General features: G+C 39.2%; 1 protein-coding gene across 1 annotated transcript in view; it reads right to left on the bottom strand.

Annotated features, from left to right (window-relative positions):
- Positions 1 to 339: 339 nt before the first annotated feature.
- The window catches only part of LOC142197710 (gamma-aminobutyric acid receptor subunit rho-2-like), an 82026-nt gene continuing 55250 nt past the window's right edge, over positions 340 to 27115 (bottom strand). Inside the window, exons 3-9 of the mRNA XM_075268208.1 lie at positions 20196 to 20263; positions 14677 to 14900; positions 13064 to 13146; positions 9801 to 9941; positions 7524 to 7676; positions 6077 to 6273; positions 340 to 905 (exon numbers count right to left, since the gene is read on the bottom strand). Of these exons, the coding sequence (XP_075124309.1) occupies positions 606 to 905; positions 6077 to 6273; positions 7524 to 7676; positions 9801 to 9941; positions 13064 to 13146; positions 14677 to 14900; positions 20196 to 20263 (1166 nt within the window). The 3' untranslated portion in view covers positions 340 to 605. The remainder of the gene's footprint in view (positions 906 to 6076; positions 6274 to 7523; positions 7677 to 9800; positions 9942 to 13063; positions 13147 to 14676; positions 14901 to 20195; positions 20264 to 27115) is intronic.

Here is a 27115-nt window from a genome sequence, read left to right as displayed (position 1 = left end):
GTCAGTGCCTTGACTGAATAAATGTCAAAGTTTTAAGGAAGTACTAATCACTGATAAAATCCTGCCTCACTGCAGGGATTTTGAGGCTTTGTCCTGTGTCTAATATTGGACTCCTATGTTCTAATGTTGCTGTAATTTTCTGAGACTGGAGGAGAAGAGTAAAGTAAAAAAAACACACAAAAACATTCTTCCACTGTGTTACATAAAATAAAAATCTCCTTAAATTTATAAATACAATATATTTCTTAAAAAAAAACTGTTGTTGTAGAAAACTTCAAGAATATGCACTGTAGATACTTCTAATATATTATTCCATTTTGCTGTTGTGTTCTTTATACAGTTTTGGTCCAACTATGGTCGTTTTCGATTGATTATATTTATGCAAAGTTATGTAGTTGTTATATATGTACAAAAGTGTATGGTCTTGTAATCCAAACTATATATTGACTTTGTACTGTACAGTTTAGCACACGGTTATCTTGCCTGTTTACAGAGGTATTTCAAGCACAACCTGCAGCAAAGGCAATAGACAAGCCAACCCTTAAATTTCCATTGTCCACATTGTGAAAAATCTAGAGGACAAAAAGAGTCCTCAGTATAGAATTCTAGCAAAAGACAGACCAATATATTAAGTTAAAAAATATAAAGGAAGCTGGAAAAATCATCCGGGAATATGTATCAATTGCGTGAGTATTTTGCATTATACGCAAACCAACATGGCCCTTTCCTTTCTTCCGGGAGGCACTAGAATTTGGACTCATGGCCAGGTGCACCACCTGCTTCTCTACATCTTCTGAAACAATTTGACTTTTAGTGTATCCTGCCAGACTGTTGGAGTCGGGATCACCATATATTCCATCCAGCATCATTGTTTTTGTGTGCGACATTCCACATGTACAGGGAAACTGGGGGGAAAAAAATGGATAAAATCTGGTAGTCATTCATAATTGGCAGGATAAACATATTTTGGAAATAATAATTATGTGAAAAGACAGTAAATCCAGTATGTTAAACATGTTTTATGTAATTTTTATGTATCTGCTCTGTGTCCCATATAGCAGGGAAGTCCCAGACAATGGCACATCATAATTTGGTTTAATCTGGGTTCTGAATATATAGGCTAGTTCAGGGACAGAATGTATTTGTATTGCTTTAGAAGCTGAAGAAGTAGGGAGTCAAGAATGCCTCAACTGCAATCTCTGCAGTCCTCAGCATAAGGTGTCATGGCTGTCTGGATAGGATGGGGAAGAAAAGGAAACGGCATAACTACAGTCAGAGAATATGTCACCCATGAATCACTAAATTTATAATGTTGCTGTCACCACTCTTGACATGTCTGTGTTAGTAAATACTTGAAGTCCACAAAATGTCCCTGTGTAGCCCAGGACGTTACCATGCCCTTTATCTTTAGAATGTGCCCCTAAATAGTCTGATACTGTCAACAATGTTTGGACACTGTTATTATGTAGTGGTGCAGTCCTTTGACAGCGGTATGGTAACACCCAGTTTGAAGGTATGGATGTAAACAGACATGATGTGGAGTTGTGGTGGTAAGGGTGGTAAAGTTTGTAAGATAGCCCAGAGCTCAGCAAAGCCACATCCTATGACACATCTCATCTCATATGACAGTAAGAATCCAATCATCTTCCTCTCTCACCAATTTGCCTGCTCTCACTTCTTCTCACTTCCTGTATTCTTAATTAAGCCTGGTTGGTCGGTCTGCTTTGACTGTTTAATGGACAGGACACTATGAAGTACCTCAGTAGATATAGACATTACCTTTACCATGTCAGATCAGCACCGCACCTCCCATGAGGTGACCTGAAGCGACCGCTTCAGGCGGCGCTATGCCAGGGCCCCAGGGAGGGCAGCATTTTTGCTTACCTAAGCCAGTCCAGGACAAGCTGTCCTGGACTGGCTTAGCACCGAGCGGTGGTTTGGGGAGGCCACTGGAGCAGCGCTGCTCCAGCAGCCTCCCCTCATGCTCAGGCAGAGAGCAGGCAGTCTCCGGGCCTACTCTCTGCCGGCGAATGGCGCTAAGCCCTGCCCCCTTTTGCTTCACCACGGCCCCTCCACTCTGCCACACCCCCTCCGCTCCGCCCCCTCCTCCCGACAGGGGGGGGGGCGGCTTTCTGTAGTTCGCCTCAGGCGGCGAAAGGGGTAGGTTCACCCCTGTGTAAGATGTACCATGTTTACTAGAAATCTAATATAAATATAGCTCAAATAATATACACATTAATGGTATATTACATTGCAAAGGTTTGGATAGGAAAAAAAACCTTATATCCTAGCAGGACCCAGGTCAGATTGCATTAATCTTAACACTTATCTCTTCGAAATCAGGCAAAATATCAGCAAAATGCAATTAACTGACCTGATAATATCAGGAGATAATAACTTTTACCCCTGGACAAACATATGGCAAAAGAGGAAGAGAGGGCTAATGACCCACAGCTCAACCCCAGATACAGCTTTCCCACAGGCAGTAAAACATCCTCCTTTCTCAGAATTCTGCATTTGGGAATAGGAGGAGGAGGGGCACCCCAGCAGGAGAACTTTGGTGAACTTTGGAGAACTTTGGAGCCAAACTTTGCCTAACTTTGTAGAACTTTTGTCAAACCTATCAGAGTCAGCTAAGTGTCCATTATCACTACAGAAGATCTCTAAGCTACTGGAATCAAGAATTATTTTAACTATTATTCTGTTTTCCTCCTATTCATTTTCAAAGTTGCTTGCCATGTTGTGTTATTTTTGTAAATTTTTCTTTATATGTTGCACTGAACTCTTTGGGTAATAAATTGTTAAATTTAAGGTTAGTTTTTGTTGCTGTATGAATCCATTAACTTTTGAAGTGTGTTTGATATGCCTGCATATGTGAGTGAAGCTTCCATTGAGTCAAATCACTGATGGTAGTGGAGTGTATTTTGGGTACGTGGACTGTGTTGGGGTGCGACTAATGCTCAATTTGCAGTCTGAGTGAGAAGAGTGAGTCAACACCTGAAAATCACAAGCACATCATGTACTAAAAGGCCTGTATGTGACAACAGTTCTGAGAGCAAGTGGGATCCAAGAACTCATCCCCCTTCCCCTCCAGAGAGCAGTGAGTCATGTCATCTGTCCCTAATCAGATAACAGACTGGGGATCAGGAAAATGAAGTGTAAACAATGGGAGGAATAATCTCACATAGTAGGTAAATGAAGCAGCATTGCTAAAGCAACGTATTTAGAAAAACTCTTGAATTTACATAAACTAACAGTTTATACAGGATCCTTGAGATGAGAATACCCCTTTAATGCTTTTCTGAAGAACTGCTAGAAACCAGTTTTGCTTCTCTACTTTTGTTCATGAGAGGATAGTGAAACATTGTACATGCGAAATCCAATTCCATATGTCAAATCAATAGTAAGATTTCAGAAACACATAACCACTTTCTTACAGATACTTAATGGTTTGATAGAGATGAAATAGATAGATAGAGGGATAGATAGATAGATAGATAGTGTCCTATACACTGGTGATCAGTGTTCCTTAACCTTTCCTTTTGTTTGCTTGTTATAAAAAGTAATTTTTTTTCAGATTTACATTACTAATGATCATCATAGCAACGGCAATTAGACCAAAACAAAACAATGAGCTATAGACTTACTAAATAAAAAAAGAAGTGCAATTATGAACAATATGTCCTCAAACTTCTGGTTATTACATCTTTAATTGAGAGTTTATTGGCTAGAAATTTCTTCACACAGGTCATTGCACTTTAGTACAAAGAGTTCATTGCTTAAAGCATAATCTTCTAATGTAAAATAAAAATAAAAATGACATATATAATTAGAAATTAAGAAACCTACAGACTTACAATTGTTACCTTAATTCAGGGTCATGCTAATAAGCATTTTATCTGTCATCTACACTTTCATTTTCTTTTACACATGCTAGACAAACAGGAATGAATACATAAAAAAATCTGTATCCAGTGAAATTAATAAAAATTTAGTAGCCTATGAAATGAATAAAAAACATTAGAAGCCTGTGTCCCCATCTTGTTTATGTAAGTGACAGCTACCTAAATTTATAAATAGTAAAATAAATAGTAGCTTGTGCCCTGTATAGTGGCAATAAATATCCCTATCTTGTTAACATACAGTTAGGGCCAGAAATATTTGGACAGTGACACAATTTTCGCGAGTTGGGCTCTGCATGCCACCACATTGGTGTTGAAATGAAACCTCTACAACAGAATTCAAGTGCAGATTGTAACGTTTAATTTGAAGGGTTGAACAAAAATATCTGATAGAAAATGTAGGAATTGTACACATTTCTTTACAAACACTCCACATTTTAGGAGCTCAAAAGTAATTGGACAAATAAACATAACCCAAACAAAATATTTTTATTTTCAATATTTTGTTGCGAATCCTTTGGAGGCAATCACTGCCTTAAGTCTGGAACCCATGGCCATCACCAAACGCTGGGTTTCCTCCTTCTTAATGCTTTGCCAGGCCTTTACAGCCGCAGCCTTCAGGTCTTGCTTGTTTGTGGGTCTTTCCGCCTTAAGTCTGGATTTGAGCAAGTGAAATGCATGCTCAATTGGGTTAAGATCTGGTGATTGACTTGGCCATTGCAGAATGTTCCACTTTTTTGCACTCATGAACTCCTGGGTAGCTTTGGCTGTATGCTTGGGGTCATTGTCCATCTGTACTATGAAGCGCCGTCCGATCAACTTGGCAGCATTTGGCTGAATCTGGGCTGAAAGTATATCCCGGTACACTTCAGAATTCATCCGGCTACTCTTGTCTGCTGTTATGTCATCAATAAACACAAGTGACCCAGTGCCATTGAAAGCCATGCATGCCCATGCCATCACGTTGCCTCCACCATGTTTTACAGAGGATGTGGTGTGCCTTGGATCATGTGCCGTTCCCTTTCTTCTCCAAACTTTTTTCTTCCCATCATTCTGGTACAGGTTGATCTTTGTCTCATCTGTCCATAGAATACTTTTCCAGAACTGAGCTGGCTTCTTGAGGTGTTTTTCAGCAAATTTAACTCTGGCCTGTCTATTTTTGGAATTGATGAATGGTTTGCATCTAGATGTGAACCCTTTGTATTTACTTTCATGGAGTCTTCTCTTTACTGTTGACTTAGAGACAGATACACCTACTTCACTGAGAGTGTTCTGGACTTCAGTTGATGTTGTGAACGGGTTCTTCTTGACCAAAGAAAGTATGCAGCGATCATCCACCACTGTTGTCATCCGTGGATGCCCAGGCCTTTTTGAGTTCCCAAGCTCACCAGTCAATTCCTTTTTTCTTAGAATGTACCCGACTGTTGATTTTGCTACTCCAAGCATGTCTGCTATCTCTCTGATGGATTTTTTCTTTTTTTTCAGCCTCAGGATGTTCTGCTTCACCTCAATTGAGAGTTCCTTTGACCGCATGTTGTCTGGTCACAGCAACAGCTTCCAAATGCAAAACCACACACTTGGAATCAACCCCAGACCTTTTAACTACTTCATTGATTACAGGTTTACGAGGGAGATGCCTTCAGAGTTAATTGCAGCCCTTAGAGTCCATTGTCCAATTACTTTTGGTCCCTTGAAAAAGAGGAGGCTATGCATAACAGAGCTATGATTCCTAAAACCCTTTCTCCGATTTGGATGTGGAAACTCTCATATTGCAGCTGGCAGTGTGCACTTTCAGCCCATATTATAGATATAATTGTATTTCTGAACATGTTTTAGTAAACAGCTAAAATAACAAAACTTGTGTCACTGTCCAAATATTTCTGGCCCTAACTGTATGTGACAAATGAATGGATGGATGGATAGATAGATAGATAGATAGATAGATGATAGATAGATAGATACTAGTTCTGTCTGAAAGGTTATGTACTATAAATTTTTGTATCTTTATAGAATTCCATTGTTTTCTTCATGTCATTGTAAATTAAGAAGTAAAATAATAAATTTCCTCTATGGTCAAGGTATGTAGATACAATCTTATAGCAGCAAATGAGACCTAGTCCCACATGAAAGGAGGTTACAATTCTGGCTGTGCTCCCAACACATGATTTACCTACCTTTTCCCTTAGCTTCCTTTCCTTCCGCTCTTGCACTGTGGTCAGGTAATTCACAGCTGCATATTCCAGCACCGATAAAAACACAAAGACAAAACTGACCCACAAATAAATGTCCACAGCTTTGATGTATGACACTCGAGGCATGGAGGCGTTTACTCCGGTAATGATGGTAGACATGGTCAGCACTGTGGTTATACCTAGGTAAAAGAAAACAGGATAACATTTCTTAATATTGCCTCATTTTCACCCTCAGCAACCATATCCAACCAGCTACAGAGGAGATATACTTTGATCTAGGATAGCTTCAAACATTTATTCTCCAAAGATTTTTGGTCCACAAACTTCTTTTATTATTTGCAAGAATGGCATTGTCTTGGAAAAACACAGCACTTGGAGATGCTGCTAAAATAGCATATACTGCTAATAAACAGTCTCTATTAGAAGGGCAATTTTGCAGGCCATTTTTGGGAGCGTATGCTGATGCAATCTCTTATTCCATCTGTCTAATGGTGAAAATGGCTGTGAAGAATATGTTTGGCACCCATGGGGCACCGTTTTCATGGATCTCTCATAAATTTGAGTGTATGGAGGGATGAGTCAAAATGGCCAAAAATAGAATATGACAGATATTGTGATGGTCCATTACAATGGACTGTTAAAATATCGGTCATCTGAATAGCCCTCATTAACACGCATTGCAATTAATGCAGCTGATATTCATGACCATCTGATAACCTGATCCAACTTGGTCCAACTTCCGATGCCTGCGCATTACGCTCCTGTATTGAATTATTGAATAATTATTGAGTGGCCTCCCAAAAATGGCCGCGGTACTGTGCAGGTGTCAGAAATTGGACCAACAGAAGAAGACAGAAGAGGCGGGGTTGCAGCTGAAGATGGAGGCGTCGCTGGAGTGAGCTCTTGGGCAGCAGTGGGGACGCTCCCATCACCGTTTGAGCACTGGGGCCCACCCTCATTGCTGCGGAGAACTCATTTGCATACCGGTTAAAACCGGTATTTCATAGGAACGGTGCCGCAGAGACCACGTCTAAAGGTAAGAGACGAATAGCCTTAATTAAGGCTATTCCGACGTGGTAATTAGAAAAAAATGTTGCTTTAGTGGTAGAATCCCTTTAAAGTGACCTTGAATAGCTAACCATACTGTATAAGGGGAAATTATTCTCAATGACCTTAAGACTAAAGGATATTCTAAAATTCCCTGTATCAGTTGTGTGTTAACGTAATGTTCCTATTGCTATTTGAAGCAATTCCATTAAAATAATATAATGGAATAGCTATAAAAGAAGCTTCCTAATATATTTGCATAGGTTGACTAAAGGTTCATTTACTTTTGTTCTTAATAGTTTCATGTGTGTAGATCAAAGTTATTGTTACCAATTTTACCCAAAAGACAAATGTGAGTAATTTTATTTCCATGCTGTCTTACCCAAAGAGACTCTAGCAGGGACTGCTCTGCGATCTATCCAAAAAGAGACCCAAGAAAGCATGACCATTAGAGTTGATGGAAAGTAAGTTTGTAAGAGGAAGAAAAAGATGTGACGTCTCAATGTGAAGTTAATGTACAGGCGATTGTACCATCCTATGAGAAAAAAAGTAACATAGTAAACTTTTATCTCTCATTGTAGTCAACATTATTGTCACTTTTCAAATAACATAGTGGATTAAAGAGATCAATAGTTTCTACCCAACCACAAATGCAGATAAAAGATAAAACACACTTTAGGCTTCCTTCCTTTTTAGTATTGTATCTTAATCTTGGGAATGTGCTATAGAAGTCGTGCAGGAAGCCTTTCAGTATTGATTTACTAAATTGTGGCATGTTTACTGTTGGGATCCAAAATAACTGTTAAGGTTCCCTTAATCTTTTATGGATATAACTCTAGATATGATCATTGTTTTGTTTTCTCATCCGTATATTCCAAAAGTCACAACTTATTATTTTTGTGTTACAAATTCTTGTTTTTTTGCAGTATGAGCTGTATTTTCCAATATCTGTCTTTTTTGTGTGCATGTTTTACACCGTTCACTGTGCAACACAAATAGCACATTTATTTTATGTTTCAGAAAAATTTACAGCTATGCCAAATATGCATATTGTTTCACTTACTACTTTTTATTTTACTACTTTATATATCAATTTTAATTATCTTGCCTTTTTTAAAAAAATGTAAAGTAATTTACTGTGTGGTTTAAAAAACATGCTATCATTATTATACAAGTCAATATTATTGCAGAGGTACATACAGTATATTGTATGTGTATCTTTTAACACTTTTGCTAAATAAATCCAATTTATATGAAAAAAAGGTTTTCTTGTCACTATGCACACATTTGTTTTATTTAACACTACCTTTTTTTTTTCTTAAATCCACTAAGAGAATTCATAATTCAATAATCTCATTGTTTGTATAACAATATGGTAATTTCAACTTACTAAATAATAATCTCGCAGTAAGAAACTGACAGGTAACTATTAGGTTGTGCCTTTGGTCTTTGACACTTGTTTAGGCTCCTGCTACTGTGGCAACCCAGTAGCACAATTGCATTGCAGGGTTCTGATGTGGAGACAGGAGGAAACCAGCCCCTCTATCTAAGCACTTAGATTTTGTGATGGCTACTGACTATGACATCTAGGGGGTTAATAGGCTAGGATTAATTAACTGATTTCTAACTCTGAACCAGTAGAGTCTTATTTTGAAACATAGGAGTGTTAAAAAATCTCTGATTCTTCATGAGATGTTCCCTTCCACGTCTGATCTCTGTTGGAGATGTGGCACTGCTCGGGGACAATGTTGCACATCTGGTGGAATTATCCTCTTCTACATAAACTTAAATAAAACTTTTAATGTAAAAAAAAGTTTGTCTCCTAATGTATCAGAATTTAACAACTGGAGTAATTTGGGTGTCTTATTGACCAGCTCCCTTCTTCCCCTCCCCTCTCTATGTAAAAAGTATCATTTTGATAAGTGGAGAAGGAAACATATTTCTTTATAACGATATATTACAAAGTTTCTTATACTCACTTGCACTATTGATTTATGAAAATGTAGTTTTTTAATTGGAGATAAAACTATTTAGGGAACTGATATTTTTTATTGTAGGGGATTTTGAGCTCTCTATCAGAAGTCAGAGCTCTCACTTGTGTAAAGTATTTTGAGCTTGATGATAAAAGATTAAGGTTTAAGGTTTAAGACCAGTTTAAGGTTATATTTTGACCCTCTGTGAGAGAGTGAAGGGTGTGGTCTGGGAAGACAGGTACATTCCAGCCAGGCAGCTAAAGGGTGTTTGGTAAAGATTCTCATCAGGGAGGTCAGCTGACTAATCAGGCCCTAATAACAGTCTGTGTGTGAAGACTAGCAGTGAGGCACCACACTGACAGAGTTGAACTGTCCAGACCGGACCTCCAAAGCAGGTACTGTGACACCCCTTGTTGTTGCCAAGGTGGGAGACTGGTAACCAGTCTCCTGTATAGTCAGGGAAAAGTTTCCTTACGTTTAAGTTAGTTTTCTCAGCCGAGAAGGTGTTTGTTTTGTTTATCCTGTGGCTTTGCAAAAGCAGTGTATGCGTTACATGAGAATAAAGCCTGAACTTGTGTGCAATCCAGTGTCTGTGTCCCTGTTTCCTGCACTGCTACAAGAATCTACCTGAGCAATTCCCCACACCCTTATCAATTGGAATAATGAATTAATACATAGATAGTTACCTGTGCTACTGTAGAATGCAAGTCTAGATGTTGTATGAAATTTCTGAATCAAAAACTGAGATAGTGAAATTTTTTCATCTGTTTTTAAGGACTCATTTCCTTTTTTCCAGTAAAGCATCAGATCTTCATCAGTGTAGGCATCTATTAATAAAAACACAGTAATAGTAGAGAGTTAGGAACACCAATCAATTTCAATACTGAATGACAGGATAGTTATTGTTCACTTATAGCCTCAATGACAACTCTAACCAGGAAGGGGATGAAAACAAAGGATTGGACACCAGAAACAGAATGAGCCTTATTGGGACTTTAAAAATCTGTTGCTCTTGCCTTCATTCTGTACCAACCATACGTGTCAAAACAGTTCTTCCTGGAAGAGGTTGATTCTTATTCAGGTTGTGCTATCCCAGAGGACCAGAGGAGTTCTAAAGGAAAATCCATCACTTATGGGTTTTTCACCAAACTCTCTGGCTGAGAAGAACTACTCCTTTGGTGATAAGAAGTTGCTGGCCACCAAGCTCACTTTGGAAAAGTTGAGATATCACATCACACTGTCATTATTTTTACTGATCCCAAGAATTTGATTTATCTACATACAGAACAGCGCCTGAATCCTTGCAAGGCCAGATGGACACTCTTCTTCATTTGACTTTTTGTTACACTTCTGGAAAGTCATCTTCTGTATGGTGAGTTTTCATACAACAATCACTTTGGATAGTCCACTGGTTCTTCTCCATTGCACATTGTCTTTGTTCAGTACACACAAGTCCATCGAGGATCCTCCTGCTGGCCGAGGAACAGACTGATGTCATAGCTGTAACATGTAATGGAGCAATAACTTCACTCTGCATAAGTCCACAGTTGCGAGATGCTGCTCTCTGCCACCTGCATCATCTAGAGTAGACTCACTTCTGTCCAAGTTACTTGCTGACTCTGGAGAGCAGTGCTAAAGTGAAGCCTAACACTGGTTGACTAAACCTAAACCAAAGCTTGTTATCACTCTTTACTCAGCAGCACAACATTGATTGTAAGGATGGGTTGCTGGAGAGAAGAAGATTGGCAAGTAATAGGAGACGTGGAGAAGCACAAGTGAGGACTGACTGAGGTATAGTGTATTATTACTGTACAGATGAAGTCTGGAATTAATGTAACAGATATCAAAGCACAATGGGAACATCAAACAGTAAAAGGGATCCCCCTTCCCACACCACCATACACTTACCAAATGAGTTCTCAATATATTTGAACACTCATAACTGGGTAAGGGTCCCTTTCTTCTCTCCCTTCCCACATTCATACATGTACTGAGCCTTCCCCAACACCATTATACATATACTAAGCCTGATATCAGTCTTGAAGTTTCACAAGAGATCTTGGTAGTTTAGAAAAAATATCAGATCAAGATCCTTGTCAGTCACAGGGGGTGCAATGACTTCTTCACTATTTATATTGTACATCATATGTTTAATAATGGCCTTGTAATGTTATTATAGCCTTGTCCTATATAGCAGAAGGTAATTGTATAGTCACTATTAATCAGATGGTATGCCATGCTAACAGTGAAGAGGTCCCAGCATTTGTATATGTCCAGTGGTACCTTTAAACAGCTGATCAGCACAGGTCCTGCATGTTGAACCCCACTGAGGCTAGATCATCATTAACAAGGAACTGGAAAACTCCTCTTAAAAGGGTTATCCATCTTTTAAAGACTGATAGTCTATCATTAAGATAGACCCTTTGAAGTCAATGGGACACCACTGTAGCACCCTTAACTGCCACTATCAAGAATGTACCATAGGGATGGTGAGAAGGCTTCATTCAAAGTTTGCACAGGACTTTAGGTAAGCCACTGCCTAGATATCTGATGACACTGTGAAGCAGGTGAAACAGAGTCCTCTCTGACAAAGTAATTTTATTAATTTCAGACTTTTGGAGTTGCTGACCCTGCTGAATCCATGGAATTCCGTAAACCAGATACACTATCACTAACATATATACTGCATGCAATTTTAGTTCCCAAATATTGTGATGTTTAATTTCTTCATATATATTCATAATGATAAGATTCCCTGCATAGCCATAAACTTAAAAAATAACATCCTGCATACATACAGCCTCTAATAGAGAAAGCTTAGCATCTTACTGAATAGTACCATACATTTAATATAAAACAGTACACAGCCTCTATAAATATTTAGAAATCAATTAGCACATACATTTTTTATTGTATTCATTTTTATTAGAATGTTTTTTATAATACAACCAAAAACAGTTTTGCTCATCAACAACATAAGTACATATCAGAGATTTAGATGCGGACAATACAGATATAAAAACATCAACATCAGATCTGATCCAGTATGAGACCCCAGAGTATAATAATGCTTCATGGGTGGTGAAGCTCCAAAATTTTGGATTTGGCCAAGTACAACAATTTTGGAAAACTTGTAATAAGCGAAACTCATTATGAACCAGTTTTTTCATCTTTAGTCTTTAGTATTTGTATTTATTAATTATGAGGACCAATTACCAGGTTCGGTTCATATGGTTAACCGTTAATACATGAATTCAAATGTGGACATTAACTCTAGGTCTATCTACCCAAACTTATATGGGGTCATTAACCCCAATCATGAACTAATCATCGGGGATCCTCATTGGGCAGTCTACATAAAAAATAATAATAATAATAATTGTATTTATGAATTTACTTTACAAAAAATACATATTTGGTGGCACCACAATTGTAATGACACATAGAATAAAGTTAACTTGTTAGATTTACTGTATAGTATATAACACAAAAAACTCAAAAGGCAATACATACCATAAATTACAACCACTGAAAACCTAACCCATTCCAAAAAAACAATGTTGGCTATGTTAATGAACATATATAAAAGTTATGTTTCCCAGGAGTGTAAAAACATAAGCAATAACTTTTTTCCATAAACCATTCTGTTATTGTGCAAAATACTAAAATGTCAACAGCAAAAAAAAATCAATACTTGCTGTATTTGTACCAAACAGTTGAATGAAGTTAAGCGGATGTTTTGAATGCATGGTGAATGGTAAAAACTGCAAAACAAATGGTGGATTTTCCCCACATAGTTATAAGGATGGAAAATAAAGTTATGCACAATATAAAGAAACTAAAAGAATTGTGGCCTTAGGAAGTTAAATAGATACCAATGAAAGATAAATGAAGTCAATGATATAAAGGAGAAATTTAAAGATGGATATATACTGGCTGGTTTACTCACAGCTCTCAAGCTCCAAGGTACAAGTCTGAGTATCCAGAGGGAATCGACTGAAGTCCATGTTGCACATCGCCGTCACAGTGATTCTTAACAAGAATGATTAAAGTAATTATATTGTATCTCTTAAAGAAATAGGAGAACTTGCACATTTTTCAAATATAAGAGCATACAGTCATTTATCTGTTAGATACAGTTCTGGCAATAATACATTGTACATAATCATTCTGTTGCCTGTTCCAAGATACATGATTCTCACTTTTAATTGTAGTGAACCGGATAAATACTACACTAGAAATAAGATGAGAACCGCTATATACTACAGGTATAAACTCAGTATCAATACTGGTCCCAATATAAGTACTGCCATAAAGTGCCTTAATATGGCATCATATTACAGAGATATTCCAAAAGCAGTACTTCTAGAGGAAAACAACTCTGGATAACAAAATCACAGTGTAACATCTTTGCCCGTCCGGGCTTTGGCGTCATCATCCGGCCGCATGCTGAGGCGCAGGAGATGTGTTCGGTTGTGATTTATTCCTTTGGGTTCTTCTTGCACTGTCTGAACACTGCCCTATTCCTTCACCTTGGTAATTGGTTTTCCACCACACCCATCTCCTTCACCTTCGTTTCTCTCTGCTCCTCTAATGGTTAATCTGGCCTTGCCCTGTGATTGACAGCCTGCCTTCCTGTCAACTCCAGGGGCGGGTTCTTACTCCCTATTTATTCTTGGCTCTCATTCACACCAGTGCTTGCTATTGCCTTGTGCGTACCTGCTCCTTACTGTCACTATCCTTGCTTGCATTCTAATTCTTGACCTCTGGCTTTCCCTACTGACTATTCTTTGGATTCCAATTTGGCACTGCATCGCTCGACTGTTTACTGACCCTTGGCTAGCTGACCTCCCCTTTGTTGTTAAGAAAACCAAAAAGAAAAATTGTTTTCAGCTCACCATATAAAGTATCCTTCTGAATCCCAGGAGACAAAAAGCCACTGCACGAACTCAGGTCAGTTTATGATAAGAAATTCCAGGTAAAAAAGCTCTGCTCAATACTGGGAATTTTCCCAGTATTGAGCAGAGCTTTTTTACCTGGAATTCCCTTTGTTGTTGTCCGTCTTGTCTGCGTTTTGTGTATCACATATACAGGAAGGGACCGTCTTTGTGGTTGCCGCCTATTACGTAGGATAGGGCCTGGCAATAGGAAGGGACAGTTGGGAGCTTCAGCTTAGGGCTCACTGTCTCTTGTGTCCCACCCCAGGGTTTTCAACAGCTACTGGGGAATTGCTGTCCTATCAATTCCCTAACACAGAGGTGTACAGATATACATTAAGGTTTCATGAGCTGCCATGGGTCTTTTATTATGGCACAATACACATCAAAAGTTGAAAGGAGCAATAATATGGCTTTGTACAGATGTTAGTAGTCCAGAAAGTTGTGACAATCATCTCAGAAGTAGTGTGTACAGACAGTCAAAAGCAAAAAACACTGATACAAAGATGACACAAGATTTAACAGTATTTGTTACATTTGTAAGCTATCTACCTCTCCAAGCTACATTAACATTATCAATTGTATTAAAGGTTTACATACTATAACTTCCCTTGGCAGTACTTACCTCATACTATAAAGGACTTGACCATCTGGGTAAACTCGCAGCATGATGTTATCTGTTGTAGTATCATGAATAAAGGATCGTTTGGAATGCACAAAAAACACATCAGGTACCCAGATTTTCTTTACTAGTCGACTATCAAAAGTCATGCTTTTATTTGTGGTACTAGGAAATGATAGGCGCTCATCCTTCCAATAATGTCTTAGGTACAGAGTCATGGTAAAGTCCTGTACAGAAAAGAGAATAAAGTAAATTAGCCCTAACCAAAATACCTTTAAAGTATATTACGTAGAAGAGATCTAGATGTAGTCTGAACCACATTTTTTGAAAGACTGTGGATTTTAAATGTGTGAAATAATGCTAGTAAACTTACAGTAAAATTTGTTCTAGTACAAGCCACTAAATGGGTTAAACATTCAAATCTAATACAATATTCCCTAAAGTTACAATGGCTTTAGATTACAACATTAGGTGTATGTAAATATATCATATGTATATCAGTGTCTCTCTGATTTAACTCCTTACTAATCGGTCTTCCCCTTACTAAACTCTACCCTCTACAATCTATTCTGAATACAGAAGCCAGACTCATCTATCAGTCTAGAAGGTACAGCGATGGCTCCAGTCTGTGCCAGTCTCTACATTGGATGCCTATTCACTACAGTATAAATGTATCACCCTCATCCACAAGGCTCTCCATAATGCCGCACCTCCCTACATTTCCTCCCTCATCTCTGTCTACTGCCCAACCCGTTCACTCAATGACCTAAGACTTACATCCTCCATTATCAGAACCCTCCACATTCGCATACAAGACTTCTCCCGAGTTGCACCACTTCTCTGGAATGCTCTACCCCAGACAATCAGATTAACTCCCAATTTCTACAGCTTCAATCGCAAACTAAAGATACATCTTTTCAGACAGGCCTATCACAATTCCTAATGTAAACCCTTCCGTACCGTCATTAGAATCCCTAAAATCCCTCTGTTCCAGCTTCCACATTATGTCCAGGCACCATCTACACATTAAAGGACACGACTGGTAATGGCTCATAAAGTTTTATGTTTGTGTAATGACAGTAACCTCTATTACAAAATTGTCTGACCTCTGTATAAGCAATGCTACCTCCGATGCTGCCCCTTCTACCTCTTGTGTCAACCCCTCCACCTCATAGATTGAAAGCTCTTATGAGCAGGGCCCTCAGTCCCATTGTGTGATGTGACTACTTCTTTGTAATGTATCTTTTTTTGCCTGTACTTGAACCCTACAAATTGTACAGTGCTGTGGAGTATGTTGGCGCTATATAAATAAAATGTATTATTATTATTATTATTATTATTACTATTATCATGTATTCTAAGAGGACCAAATATCTAACAAATCAGCATTAGGTTAAGTTTGTCAAGACACTATTATTTATTTATTTTACATATGTATATAGCACTAACATATTTTTCAGGGCTGAATGTATATATGCATCACTTAAATTGTATCCTTTGAACTCTGGGCACCATATTCTCAATTCTGGACTATCCAGAGGAAACCCACACAAACATGGGGAGAACAAACTCCATGTAGATTTGAACCTAGCAGTAAAGAGCATTAGTGCTAACCACTGAGATGCCCACAAAGGCAGAAACACAGACATAAAAAACATAAAAGTCACAAAATTAATACATGGGAACATATGCCCCTCCAAGACTGAGGAAGTCACAGTTGTTGGCGATGAGTATTTAGTGTTGTGTCTAATGTTAAAGGGGTTGTCCCATCACAAGGATCCTATCTATACTGCTGGTTAATGTGGATGTAAGACTTTTCCTAAATACATTGCTTCAGCAAAGCTGCTTTGTTTGTCCACTATCTTACTTTATTCAATTTTTTGTGGCCACAGCCCTGACCTAGCTGCTCCTGAGTCAAGTGATGTGTCTGCTGCTCTCAGGGGGGAGGGAGGAGGAGGGGCTAAGTGCAGGGAGAGAGCCTGTGTATCTAGCTAATCCTGTGTCTACACCATGTGACCTAGGTCCTGCACTCAGATAGAGGAGCTGCTTTCATTTCTTCTGTTCTCCCAGTTATCAGGCTAGCTAAATCAATTGTGTTCATTATGGCAGAGACAGGCAGTCTCTGTATGCAACACAGAATGGAGTTGCTGCTGCCTGTACTTCATAGTCCAATGTGGGTGGGCGGAGCTACACGCGAATTTGGGGGCGGAGCTAAACTGCAGGTTGTCTGTGAAACCCCACCCACCAAATGATGCAAGAAACCAGGAAGAAAGAAGATTTTACAAGAGTGAAGACTGCTGAGTATGTGAGGTGGGAATACCCCTTTAATTTATGTGTGACCTGTACCTATGCCTTTAACAGAGGCTTATACATTTGGGGTTGATGGTAATCTGTGGCAATCAGCAGCCTCAGGAAGAGGACCCGTGATGTCACAGGTAGTCGCATTCAGACCCTTCGCGAATTAGCCTCAGCGGTCACAGTACAACTCTGGAAGAGACCCACCGGAGCAGATGAACCAGAAGGCACAGAAGGACACCGGAGGATCGGGTACAAGTGAGTATGCATTTTTTTTAAATCATTTTTTCACTGCCCCAGCTTATTTAAACATTTAAAGGGTTGTCCAAAAGCTAACTGACTTATATACGTAACGATGTATGTTATCATTATTATTTTCTGCATACACTGACGAGTGTGAGACTTCCATAATTTTATAGACAATCATCTTGGATATCTCATACATAAATTTGACTTGCAACTATTTTTTATATGATTAATTATAGAGATGAGCGAATACCTGCCACTGCATAGCTCCCGGTGCAAAAACACTTCCCGAACATCAAATTTATACTGCCCCTTCCACCTTCCCTGGTGCCAGGAGCTATGCGGCGCAGGTATTTGATCGAGTATATTCGCTCATCTCTTACTAATTATGCAGATTCTTGTCATGTAACTGCATTGTTACTGTTTTTCTCCTAAAACATCTAAATTTAAATTTTTATTATTTTGTAAATTCACCTTTGGCTTTCAACACTGTCTGAATCCTTCTGGGCATGTTCTCAATCAGATTCAAGCAAGTCTCAACCGAAATCTGGTCCAAGGTATCTTCTACACATTTACAATAGTGGGGCATTCGCTTGCGTAGTGGTGGACTCACTTCACTTGGGTAGCATATGAGCCACCTCCACTGATGTGTTTTTCATACCAGAACTGATAAACCGACTTGTTGATTACAACATTTTGCATTCTCCCAATTGTCATGGCACTCGCATAAAGCCATTTGGCAACTTTCTTGGCCAACAGCTCACAATCCATCAACTGGATGATGCTGTTTCTATTTTCTTGGAAAATCTTCTACATGGCTGATCCTGGATTAAAACCAGTTCTCTTTTGCTTGGGAATCAACCTAATAACACTGTGCTATTAGGGAATATGAGAACTGGTTGTAATTTGTAGTATACAAAAAGAAAAGGATTTTTCCATCACTAGGTGCAAAATAGTAACAATCCAGTTACATGACAAGAATCTGCATAACTAATCATATGCTACATAGTTGTCAAATAAGATATCCAAGATGATTGTCTATAAAATAATGGTAGTCTAATGTTTGAAGCTGTAGTGGATGGTGAGATATGGAGCCTGAAAGTCAAAAGTTCAAAACATTGTTACCCCTTTACTCGTCAGTGCATTTCTCTTTAACCCCTTCCTGACATAATAGTATGGCGCACCCAGGAAGAACTGCCCGCAAACCAAGCACTGAACGAAACTGTGTGCATATCATCATGGTTGTTAATCAAGAAGCTGGAAATGGAGAAGTTGGCAAAGCCAGCCATCCATGACGGCTTCATCAGAAGGAAAACGACTTCCACAAAGGTGCTGTTTCATCTGTGGGAATAGGTGGTAGTCCAAGGGAGCCAAATGAGGGGAATAGAGTGGGTGCTGAAGCAGCTGGTCACTATAGGAGTGAATTGCAGCCTTGACTACAAAATGACTGTTGACTTTGCTAACTTCTTCATTTTCATATTTCAGCTTCACTACCTAACTTTAAAATGCTGTACCTGAAACAAAAAAAATCAAAATACTTCCAGATTACTCATGATTCCTTTCAAATAACTAAATAACATATTATATTGCAAAACAAGACCATGTGAAAAAATTTCATGGGTGGGCTACAAACTTTCAGGTGTCCCTCATAAATCTGCTCTCTGAAAGCAAAACCTGGGATATCCCACCTAAAGGGGTTGTTGGAGAAAACTGGAAATCCCTACATTAATCTAAGCACCCTCCCCCTCCAACTTTCTAAATAACATAATGAATCAAAAATCTATACTTTTGGTGAGATTCCACTGTTATGGCACCTCAGGGGCTCTGTAAATGGGACATGGTACCTGAAAACTATTCCAGCAGAATCTGTCCTTTGAAAGCCAGTTAACGCTCTTTCCTTTTCAAGCTCCGCCATGTGCCCGTACACCAGTGTGCCAGCACATATGGGGTATTGTCTTGTTCAGGAAAAAAATTCTACTTTAACCCTTTGTAAAGATGAAAAATTTGGGACTAAAGTGACATTTTATCAAAAAAAGGTCATATTAAATTTTCACTTACTCATTACACCCCTTGATAAATTCCTTCAGGAATCTAGTTTCAAAAATAGGGTCACTTTCTGGGGGTTTCCACTGTTTTGACACCTCAAAACATGGTGCCTTGAAACTGATCACAGTAAAATCTGACCTCCAAAAGCTTATTGGTGCTCCTTCAATTCTTTGTGTTGCTGTGTGCCCATATATCAGTTTACATTCACATGTGGGGTACTCTGGTAGACGGGAGAACTTGTATAATAAATTGTTTGATATAATTCCACCCTTTTGAATGTAGAGGAAAGGACCAGCCTTGCGGAGGACAGGCAGAGAAGAAATTGCTGAAGCAATCTGTCCATAGTGGCGGGATCAATATTGCCCTTGAAAAAGGGCTGTTTGCCCGGAACGCGTGGTGCCTAATAAAGTTGCCTTCCATTTTTCAAAACTTGGTGAGCGCTGATTCTCTGCCTGTCCTCCGCAAGGCTGGTCCTTTCCTCTGCCTCTGTTTGACGTCCCTGTGACTGCCATCAGCAGCTGCCTTCCAGTTCCCTACTGGTTCTTGTCTATTATGTCCATTGGTTGTTGTGTCAAACGCAACCAAGCCAGGTGAGCAGACACCTGTTTTGCTCTATTTATTCATTAATATATCAAGGGTATCATGCAAAGAATGGCTCGGTGCCAGGGATTTTGTTTTCTTCTCCTTACCCTTTTGAATGTGTAAATTCTATGACTAAATTAAAATAATTTCACCTCCATTTTGTTTTAATTTCTGTTAAACGCTTTTAGGGTTAAGATACTTCGCATATGCTATTTGGAATTATTTAAGAGGTGCAGTTTGGAAAATGGGATGATGCACAAGCTAGAAATAATATATCTGTATAATAATATACTGTATATTTATTAAAAATTATATTGTATAATTATATTAAAACAAAATCAATTACAGCTTACCATATCAACTTCTGATATGCTATCCAAACTCTCAACTTGCACATCAACACCAACAGGGATTGCAGGACCTGTAGTAAAGAACAATTACGCAAGATTGATTGTATACTACCTAGAATCTGTAATCTCCAATGACCTCTTAAAATGCTGAAAACACGTTAGACCACCAAAAAAAGGAAACATCTAATTTCTAATTATAGCAGAAATGCATTAAACAAAATAAAAAATGTAGTTAGTGAAGATCCACCCCTTCATATTACCACATCTGTAATAACATCATCAAGTAGGCATATGAACTTGTTAGTTGTATAAACTGTGAAATACACACGCCTATGTAAATATAATCCCTATATTTCCATTTATAGTTCACTGAAGCATTATTGTGAAGATCAGTGTAATATATTACATATATTAAAGTCATTCGTGCAGGTTTGCAAGCAACTATACACAATTTCTTCTATATAATGCCATATGCACACAAAAGAACACAGAAAATTTTATGGCAGAGCATAGATGGCAACATCTGACAGATCCCAGTACTGGAGTTGGAGGATACGTTATATGACATCTCACAGCTTTACTAGTGTCCCCCTAGCTGACCCTCAATGTTATTTACTATTTTATATTGAACAAAATGGTCTGTAGGAATATTAAGGTCATTTTCTTCTTGCAGAGGAATCACTGAAGCTGAAAGACAATTGTACTAATGGTCTCTCTTATTACTGTAAAGCATGTCATTCCTGTATATTCTGCACAGCTTGTTTACACTGGAATTCACATAGATTTGAAATCTCTTGAAGCAAGTTAGTTCTGGCGATCGAAACAGACATGTTTTAACATTATGTATCTCATTGTGTATCCTATCCTTGCATCAACCATGTGAAGTTCAGAAGGGACTGTCTACCCTGCATTATATTGGCGGCCAGTACATAGAAACAATGAGATAGTGAACTAACCTAGACCTGTAAGAGGGATACTAGAATTTCTATCTAAGCCTGTGATTATGATGCACAGGACAACTAGCTGAACTTAAAGGGGCTCTATCACTGGGAAAAGTCATTTTTAACTAATCACATCCTTGCATAGGCTTTAGAAAGTCTATTCCACACTTACCTTTTGTATGTAGATTGCCTCAGTGGTCTCTGAATAAGTCCATTTTTATTAATATGCTAATGAGCCTCCAGCCAGCTCAGGAAGTTCCCAGCAGCCTCCTCTCTCCTATTATCTCCTATGTGTGTGAGGCAAACAGGAAGCGAGTTATCATCATCAGCAGCAGCAGCCTCCCATAGGAAACAACAGGGAGAGGTGTGCACCATCTATCGTGCACTAGTCTAATTAGCATATGAATAAAAACGGACTTATTCAGAAACCACTGAGGCAATCTACATACTAAAGGTAAGTGTGGAATAGACTTTCTAAAGACTATGCAAGGATGTGATTAGTTAAAAATGACTTTTCCTAGTGATAGAGCCGCTTTAAAGAATTAATCCAACAAAATAAACATTTTTCCTTCCCTGCGTCCATCAACTGACTGTCTGTCACCCTACAGGCTTCTTTCATGTATACTGCCATTATATCCCTGCCATCCTAGCTTCTCTTCAGCTCCAGATCAGATACCATCTTGGCTTTTATGTTTCTCTTTGCTCTGATATCAGTCCTATGATACCTCAGCATAGCATTAAATTGTCAGCTGAAGACTGTACTATATCTACCTGCTGGTGTGTGTGTGTGTGTGTGGGGGAATGTAAATATCCCCCTCCTAAATAATCTAGAGACTATACCGACCGACTCCCACTGAAAGGAATGGGAGAGGTGGGAGGCATTCTTTGAGGCGGATTTTGGGGTGGATACTACTCAAAATACTGCAAAATACTATGCCTGAAGATATCTTTAATCTGACAGACTAGATGTGGTATTTTTCTGTCATCTATCTTTAATGCGTCTATGTTTCTACATGCATAAGCAACATTATTATTTATTATTATATATTGTTCTTTATGATTAAATATCTTATAGTGTAATGATGTAACATTTAAGGACTATGCTAGCATTCTGGTATACATGCTTTGAGAATATATATGTATTATATTGCTTTGCTGTGGAGTTCCTGGAAACCCTATAAATAATATCTATATTGTATAATTTTATACAATACAACATAATTCAATAATCTTGCAAATATTGTGTGGTTAAAGGGGTTTTCCCATCTCAAGGTACACACCCTATACTTCCTGGCTTCCATAAGAAATTGGTGGACGGGCTTAGCTTGAGTGCAGTGCTCTAAGAATAACAATGTGCTTGAGATTTATGTACATAAATAAGAGACACTGATCAAGCACTTATCAGACTCTTATCAGGTCTGAGCTAAATGTACTTTCCAGAACTAGTAGCTGTCAATGACAATAAAGGGAAGAGGACAGAGGTGACTGGGAACACCTTGTTAAGGTGTAAATTTTAGGGTTAAATAAAAATGACAGGCGAGGTGCAGATTGGGGTATATGGCACAAGAAAGGATGTGTCACCCTGAAAACTGGTGTAGAGGGCATCTTGAATTACTCTTAATGTGTCATGAAAAACATGACCACAGAAATTGACACATTAGGAATAAAAAACAGGGCTGTGTCCTAAAGGGGAACATGTCACCAGAATATTACCTAGTTTTATGGTGAAGTTTTTAAAAATTTTCAATATTATCTATAATTTACAGAATTCAGAAGAGTTAAGCATGTCTGATTCTGGCCACTAATCCGAATAATCTGCTGAGATTTCTAGTTTTCTGTAAGAGAATTCTTTGCTGCAACTCATTTAATCCCCTCTCTTCAGAATGACCTCTACACGTGTCATAAAGCATGCTTAGAAAACTCTCCCATAGAAGTCAATAGGTCTGCTCCAGACCATTGTGTTTATTATTATTATTATTATTATTATTATTATTATTATTATTATTGTTTATTTATATAGCACCATTAATTCCATGGTGCTTTACATTTGGGGGTTTACATACAATACACAAAATATACAGGTAGATATAATACTAACAGTGACCGACTGGGACAGTGGGGTAGGGGCCCTGCCCGCGAGGGCTTACAATCTATGAGGGAAGGGGGGTAGAGACAGAAGGAGAGGGGGGAGGCTGTTCAGATGGCAGTGAGGTGATAGTGTTATTGGAGGTTGTAGGCCTTCCTGAATAGGTGAGTCTTCAGGGCCTTCTTAAAGCCTGTGATTGTGGGGGTCAGTCTTATGTGTCTTGGTAAGTAGTTCCAGAGTATGGGGGATGCACGGGAGAAATCTTGGAGACGGTTGTGTGAGGAGCGGATGAGAGCAGAGCAGAGTAGGAGGTCATTGGAGGATCTGAGGTTACGTGTGGGCAGGTAGCGGGAGATTAATTTACAGATATATGGAGAGGACAGGTTGTGGATGGCTTTGTATGTTAACGTTAGTAGCTTGAATTCAATTCACTGGGCTATGGGTAACCAGTGGAGGGACTGGCAGAGGGGAGCAGCCGATGAAGATCGGGGGGAGTGGTGAATTAAATGAGCAGCACAGTTTAAGGTGGACTGGAGGGGGGTGAGGGTGTTTGCTGGGAGTCCATGGAGAAGGGTGTTGCAGTAGTCTAAGTGGGAGATTATGAGGGCCTGGACAAGCATCTTAGTGGTTTCAAGGGTGAGGAAGGAGCAGATTCGATGGATGTTGAGTTGGAGGCAGCAGGAAGTGTTGGGGGTTTGAACATGTGACTTGAAGGATAGGTCGGAATCCAGGGTTACCCCAAGGCATCGGGCCCGTGGGACAGGGGTAATTGTGGTTCTGTTAACTTTGATAGATGGGTCAGGTGGAGGGGCCATACGGGGTGGGGTGAAGATGATGAACTCCGTTTTCTCCATGTTGAGTTTGAGAAAGCGGGAGGAGAGGAAGGAGGCTACAGCTGCTAAACAATCTGGAACTCTGGCCAGCAGGGAGGTATTGTCTGGTCCAGAGATGTATATTTGGGTGTCATCGGCATAGCAATGGTATTGAAAACCATGAGATTCTATGAGTTGGCTCAGGCCAAGGGTGTAGGTGGAGAACAGGAGGGGTCCTAGAATGGAGCCCTGGAGGACACCTACAGAGAGAGGGCGTGGTGAGGAGGTGGTGTGCGAGAGGGAGACGCTGAATGTGCGGTCAGTGAGGTATAAGGAGATCCAGGAAAGGGCCAGGTCTGAGATACCAAGGGATGAGAGAATTTCTAACAGGAGGGAGTGGTCAACTGTGTCAAAGGCAGAGGACAGGTCAAGGAGGAGGAGGACAGAGTAATGACGTTTGGCTTTGGCAGTTACAAAGTCTTTAGTGACTTTTGTTAGGGCAGTTTCAGTGGAGTGACGGGGTCTGAAGCCTGACTGTAGTCTGTCAAAGAGCAGGTTGGACGATGGCCAATGGTTCATCTCCAGGAGACAGGATGTCCCAAACTAGTTTAGGTGGAGTTGGAATCACAAGGTTTTTAGGACATCTTTTTAAATGTAGAAAATAATATGGAAAATTCAAAACATCACCAAAAATTCATTGAAAATATGTTTAATGTAAAAACGTGATTTAAACAATAGGCTATTTCCTAGTGACACTTTCCCATTAAAGGGGATTCCAGGTTAAATATAATTCATCACTATCAGATCAATAGGGGTTCAAGTTCCCAACCAATTTGTTCTTTTCATCAGCCAATACACAGGGAATGGAGCAAATCTGCACTTTCCCTATAGATTTAATAGAGGAAGAAAACATGCAGACAAAAATGCAACAAAAACTCAATCAAAAATGCAATGGAGAAAAACGCAATGTGTTTTCCTGCCTTAGTTTTAAGGTGATTTTTGACTGTGTCCTTAAGAGGTTAAAAAATACATATTCACTATGCCGTTTTCATAAAACATTGTAGTACTGCTGAGTTATTGAATCTATTTTTGTTATATATTCTTTTTAGCTAATCTGTGATCTGAAGGCATCTCATGTCATGTTTTTATATTGCCAGCATCAAAGAGGATTTGTTCATTCAAGTAATCAGAGCACTATTCCCTTACTCTTGCCTGCTCCGGTATCTAAGCTTTCCAATAACTGCTTGGTAATGAGATATACTTTACCCTTCATTCTCATTTTCTAAATGATTTCAAACAGTTAATCTCTTTTTGTGTCTCTCCAAACTGATTTGATATCTGCTTTAATCTCTGCCTTCCCTAACACAATACAATGCACTTGCTAATGCTGAATGCATTTGCACCGAAGCTCCATAATGTGAAACTGTTGTCTTTCTGATATATAGAATTATATAACAATTATTGAAGGGGCTCAATAAAGGGAAAATCTTAAAATATATCTACAAAATCTTTCTGCTGTTTTCTTTTATATTTTAGCCTGATGCTCCAGATCCCTGGGAGCTCCAACGCTGTATCGGCGTGCTGTGCAGTTCACGCCAATACTGCTTAAATTCTATCACAGACCAGGGAACTGAAAAGACCGCTGATAACGCAAGGGATGTCGCGGCATAGGTGGCATGATGACATCACTACACTGCGCCACTTGTGCCACTACTACAGGGAGAATCTGCAGATGCTCTGCTTATCGTGGGAGCGAGGTAAGGTGAGTACAAGATTTATTGTTTTATGGTAAGTGATAGGGATTACCTGCTAAATATTATTTATAGAGGGCTAATATTTATGAGGGGGGAACTATTAAATATAAGGGGCTAGTATTTATAATTGAAGAACTGTTATATATAAGGGCACTATTTTAAGAGAGGAAGTATTATATATAATATTATTGTTAGGGAATTGCTAGGACAGCAATTCCCCAGTAGCTGCTGGAAACCCTGAGATGAGATACAAGAGATAGTGAGCCCTAAGCTGAAATCCCCCACTGTCCCTTCCTGCTTGCCTGGTCCTATCCTATGTAATAGGCGGCAACTTGGAGACAATCCCTTCCTATATACGTGAGACATAAAACGCACACAAGACAAACAACAACAAAGGGACGTCAGCTAGCCAGGGGTCAGTAACAGTCGAGCAATGCAGTGTCAAAATCGATATCCAAAAGAGTAGTCTATAGGGAAAGCTAGAGGTCAAGAATCAGAATACAAGAATAAACAACAAGAGAAAGCCAGCATGCACAAGGCAATAGCAAGCACCAATGTGAATATGAGCCAAGAATAAATAGGGAGGAAGAACCCGCCCTGTACTTGACAGGAAGGCAGGCTGTCAATCACAGGGCAAGGCCAAAATTAACCATTAGAGGAGCAGAGGGAAATGAAGGTGAAGGAGATGGGTGTGGTGGGAAATCAAATTACTAAGGTGAAAGAATAGGACAGTGTTCAGACAATGCGAGAAGAACCTATAAGAAGAAATCATAGCCAAACACGTCTCCTGTGCCGCAGCATGTGGCCAGATGATGACGCCAAAGCCTGGACGGGCAAAGATGTTACAATTATAATATACCTCCCTGATGTCAATGGGAAAGTATTTACATTCAACTGATTTTATTTCATGTGGAATCTGGGGTCACTAGCTTTATTGGATTTGTTACGAAGCTCACAGTAGTGGCGACTACACTTGTTTAATTGAGCCGTGTCCTTGGTTAGCAAACTTGAACATCGTTACACTCGACTTTGCAACAGCAAGATTTTACATCCAAAGAGCGGGTTTTCTTGTGACATAACAAATGACAAGTTCCCCAGTCTGGGCTAAGAGTCTAGATATCGCTGCTGCTCCTCATTTACTCTTAATTTGGGTCCAATTGTTGACAAGAATTTCTTGTATAAAGTCCTTTTGTGTCTTCCAAACAGGGGTTCATCAGCAGAGGAATTAGTACAGAAATATTCATCTAGTGATCTTGTTATCTATTGTGCCATAGGTGAGTTGTCGTGAAGAGAGGTCTTGAACCTCCATTGTCACTGTCGAGGGAGAGGA

Source organism: Leptodactylus fuscus, chromosome 3 (genome assembly GCF_031893055.1).
Source record: "Leptodactylus fuscus isolate aLepFus1 chromosome 3, aLepFus1.hap2, whole genome shotgun sequence".
Taxonomy (NCBI): Eukaryota; Metazoa; Chordata; class Amphibia; order Anura; family Leptodactylidae; genus Leptodactylus; species Leptodactylus fuscus.
The sequence above is the reverse complement of the archived record's forward strand: the minus strand, read 5'-3'. Positions and strand labels throughout refer to the sequence as shown.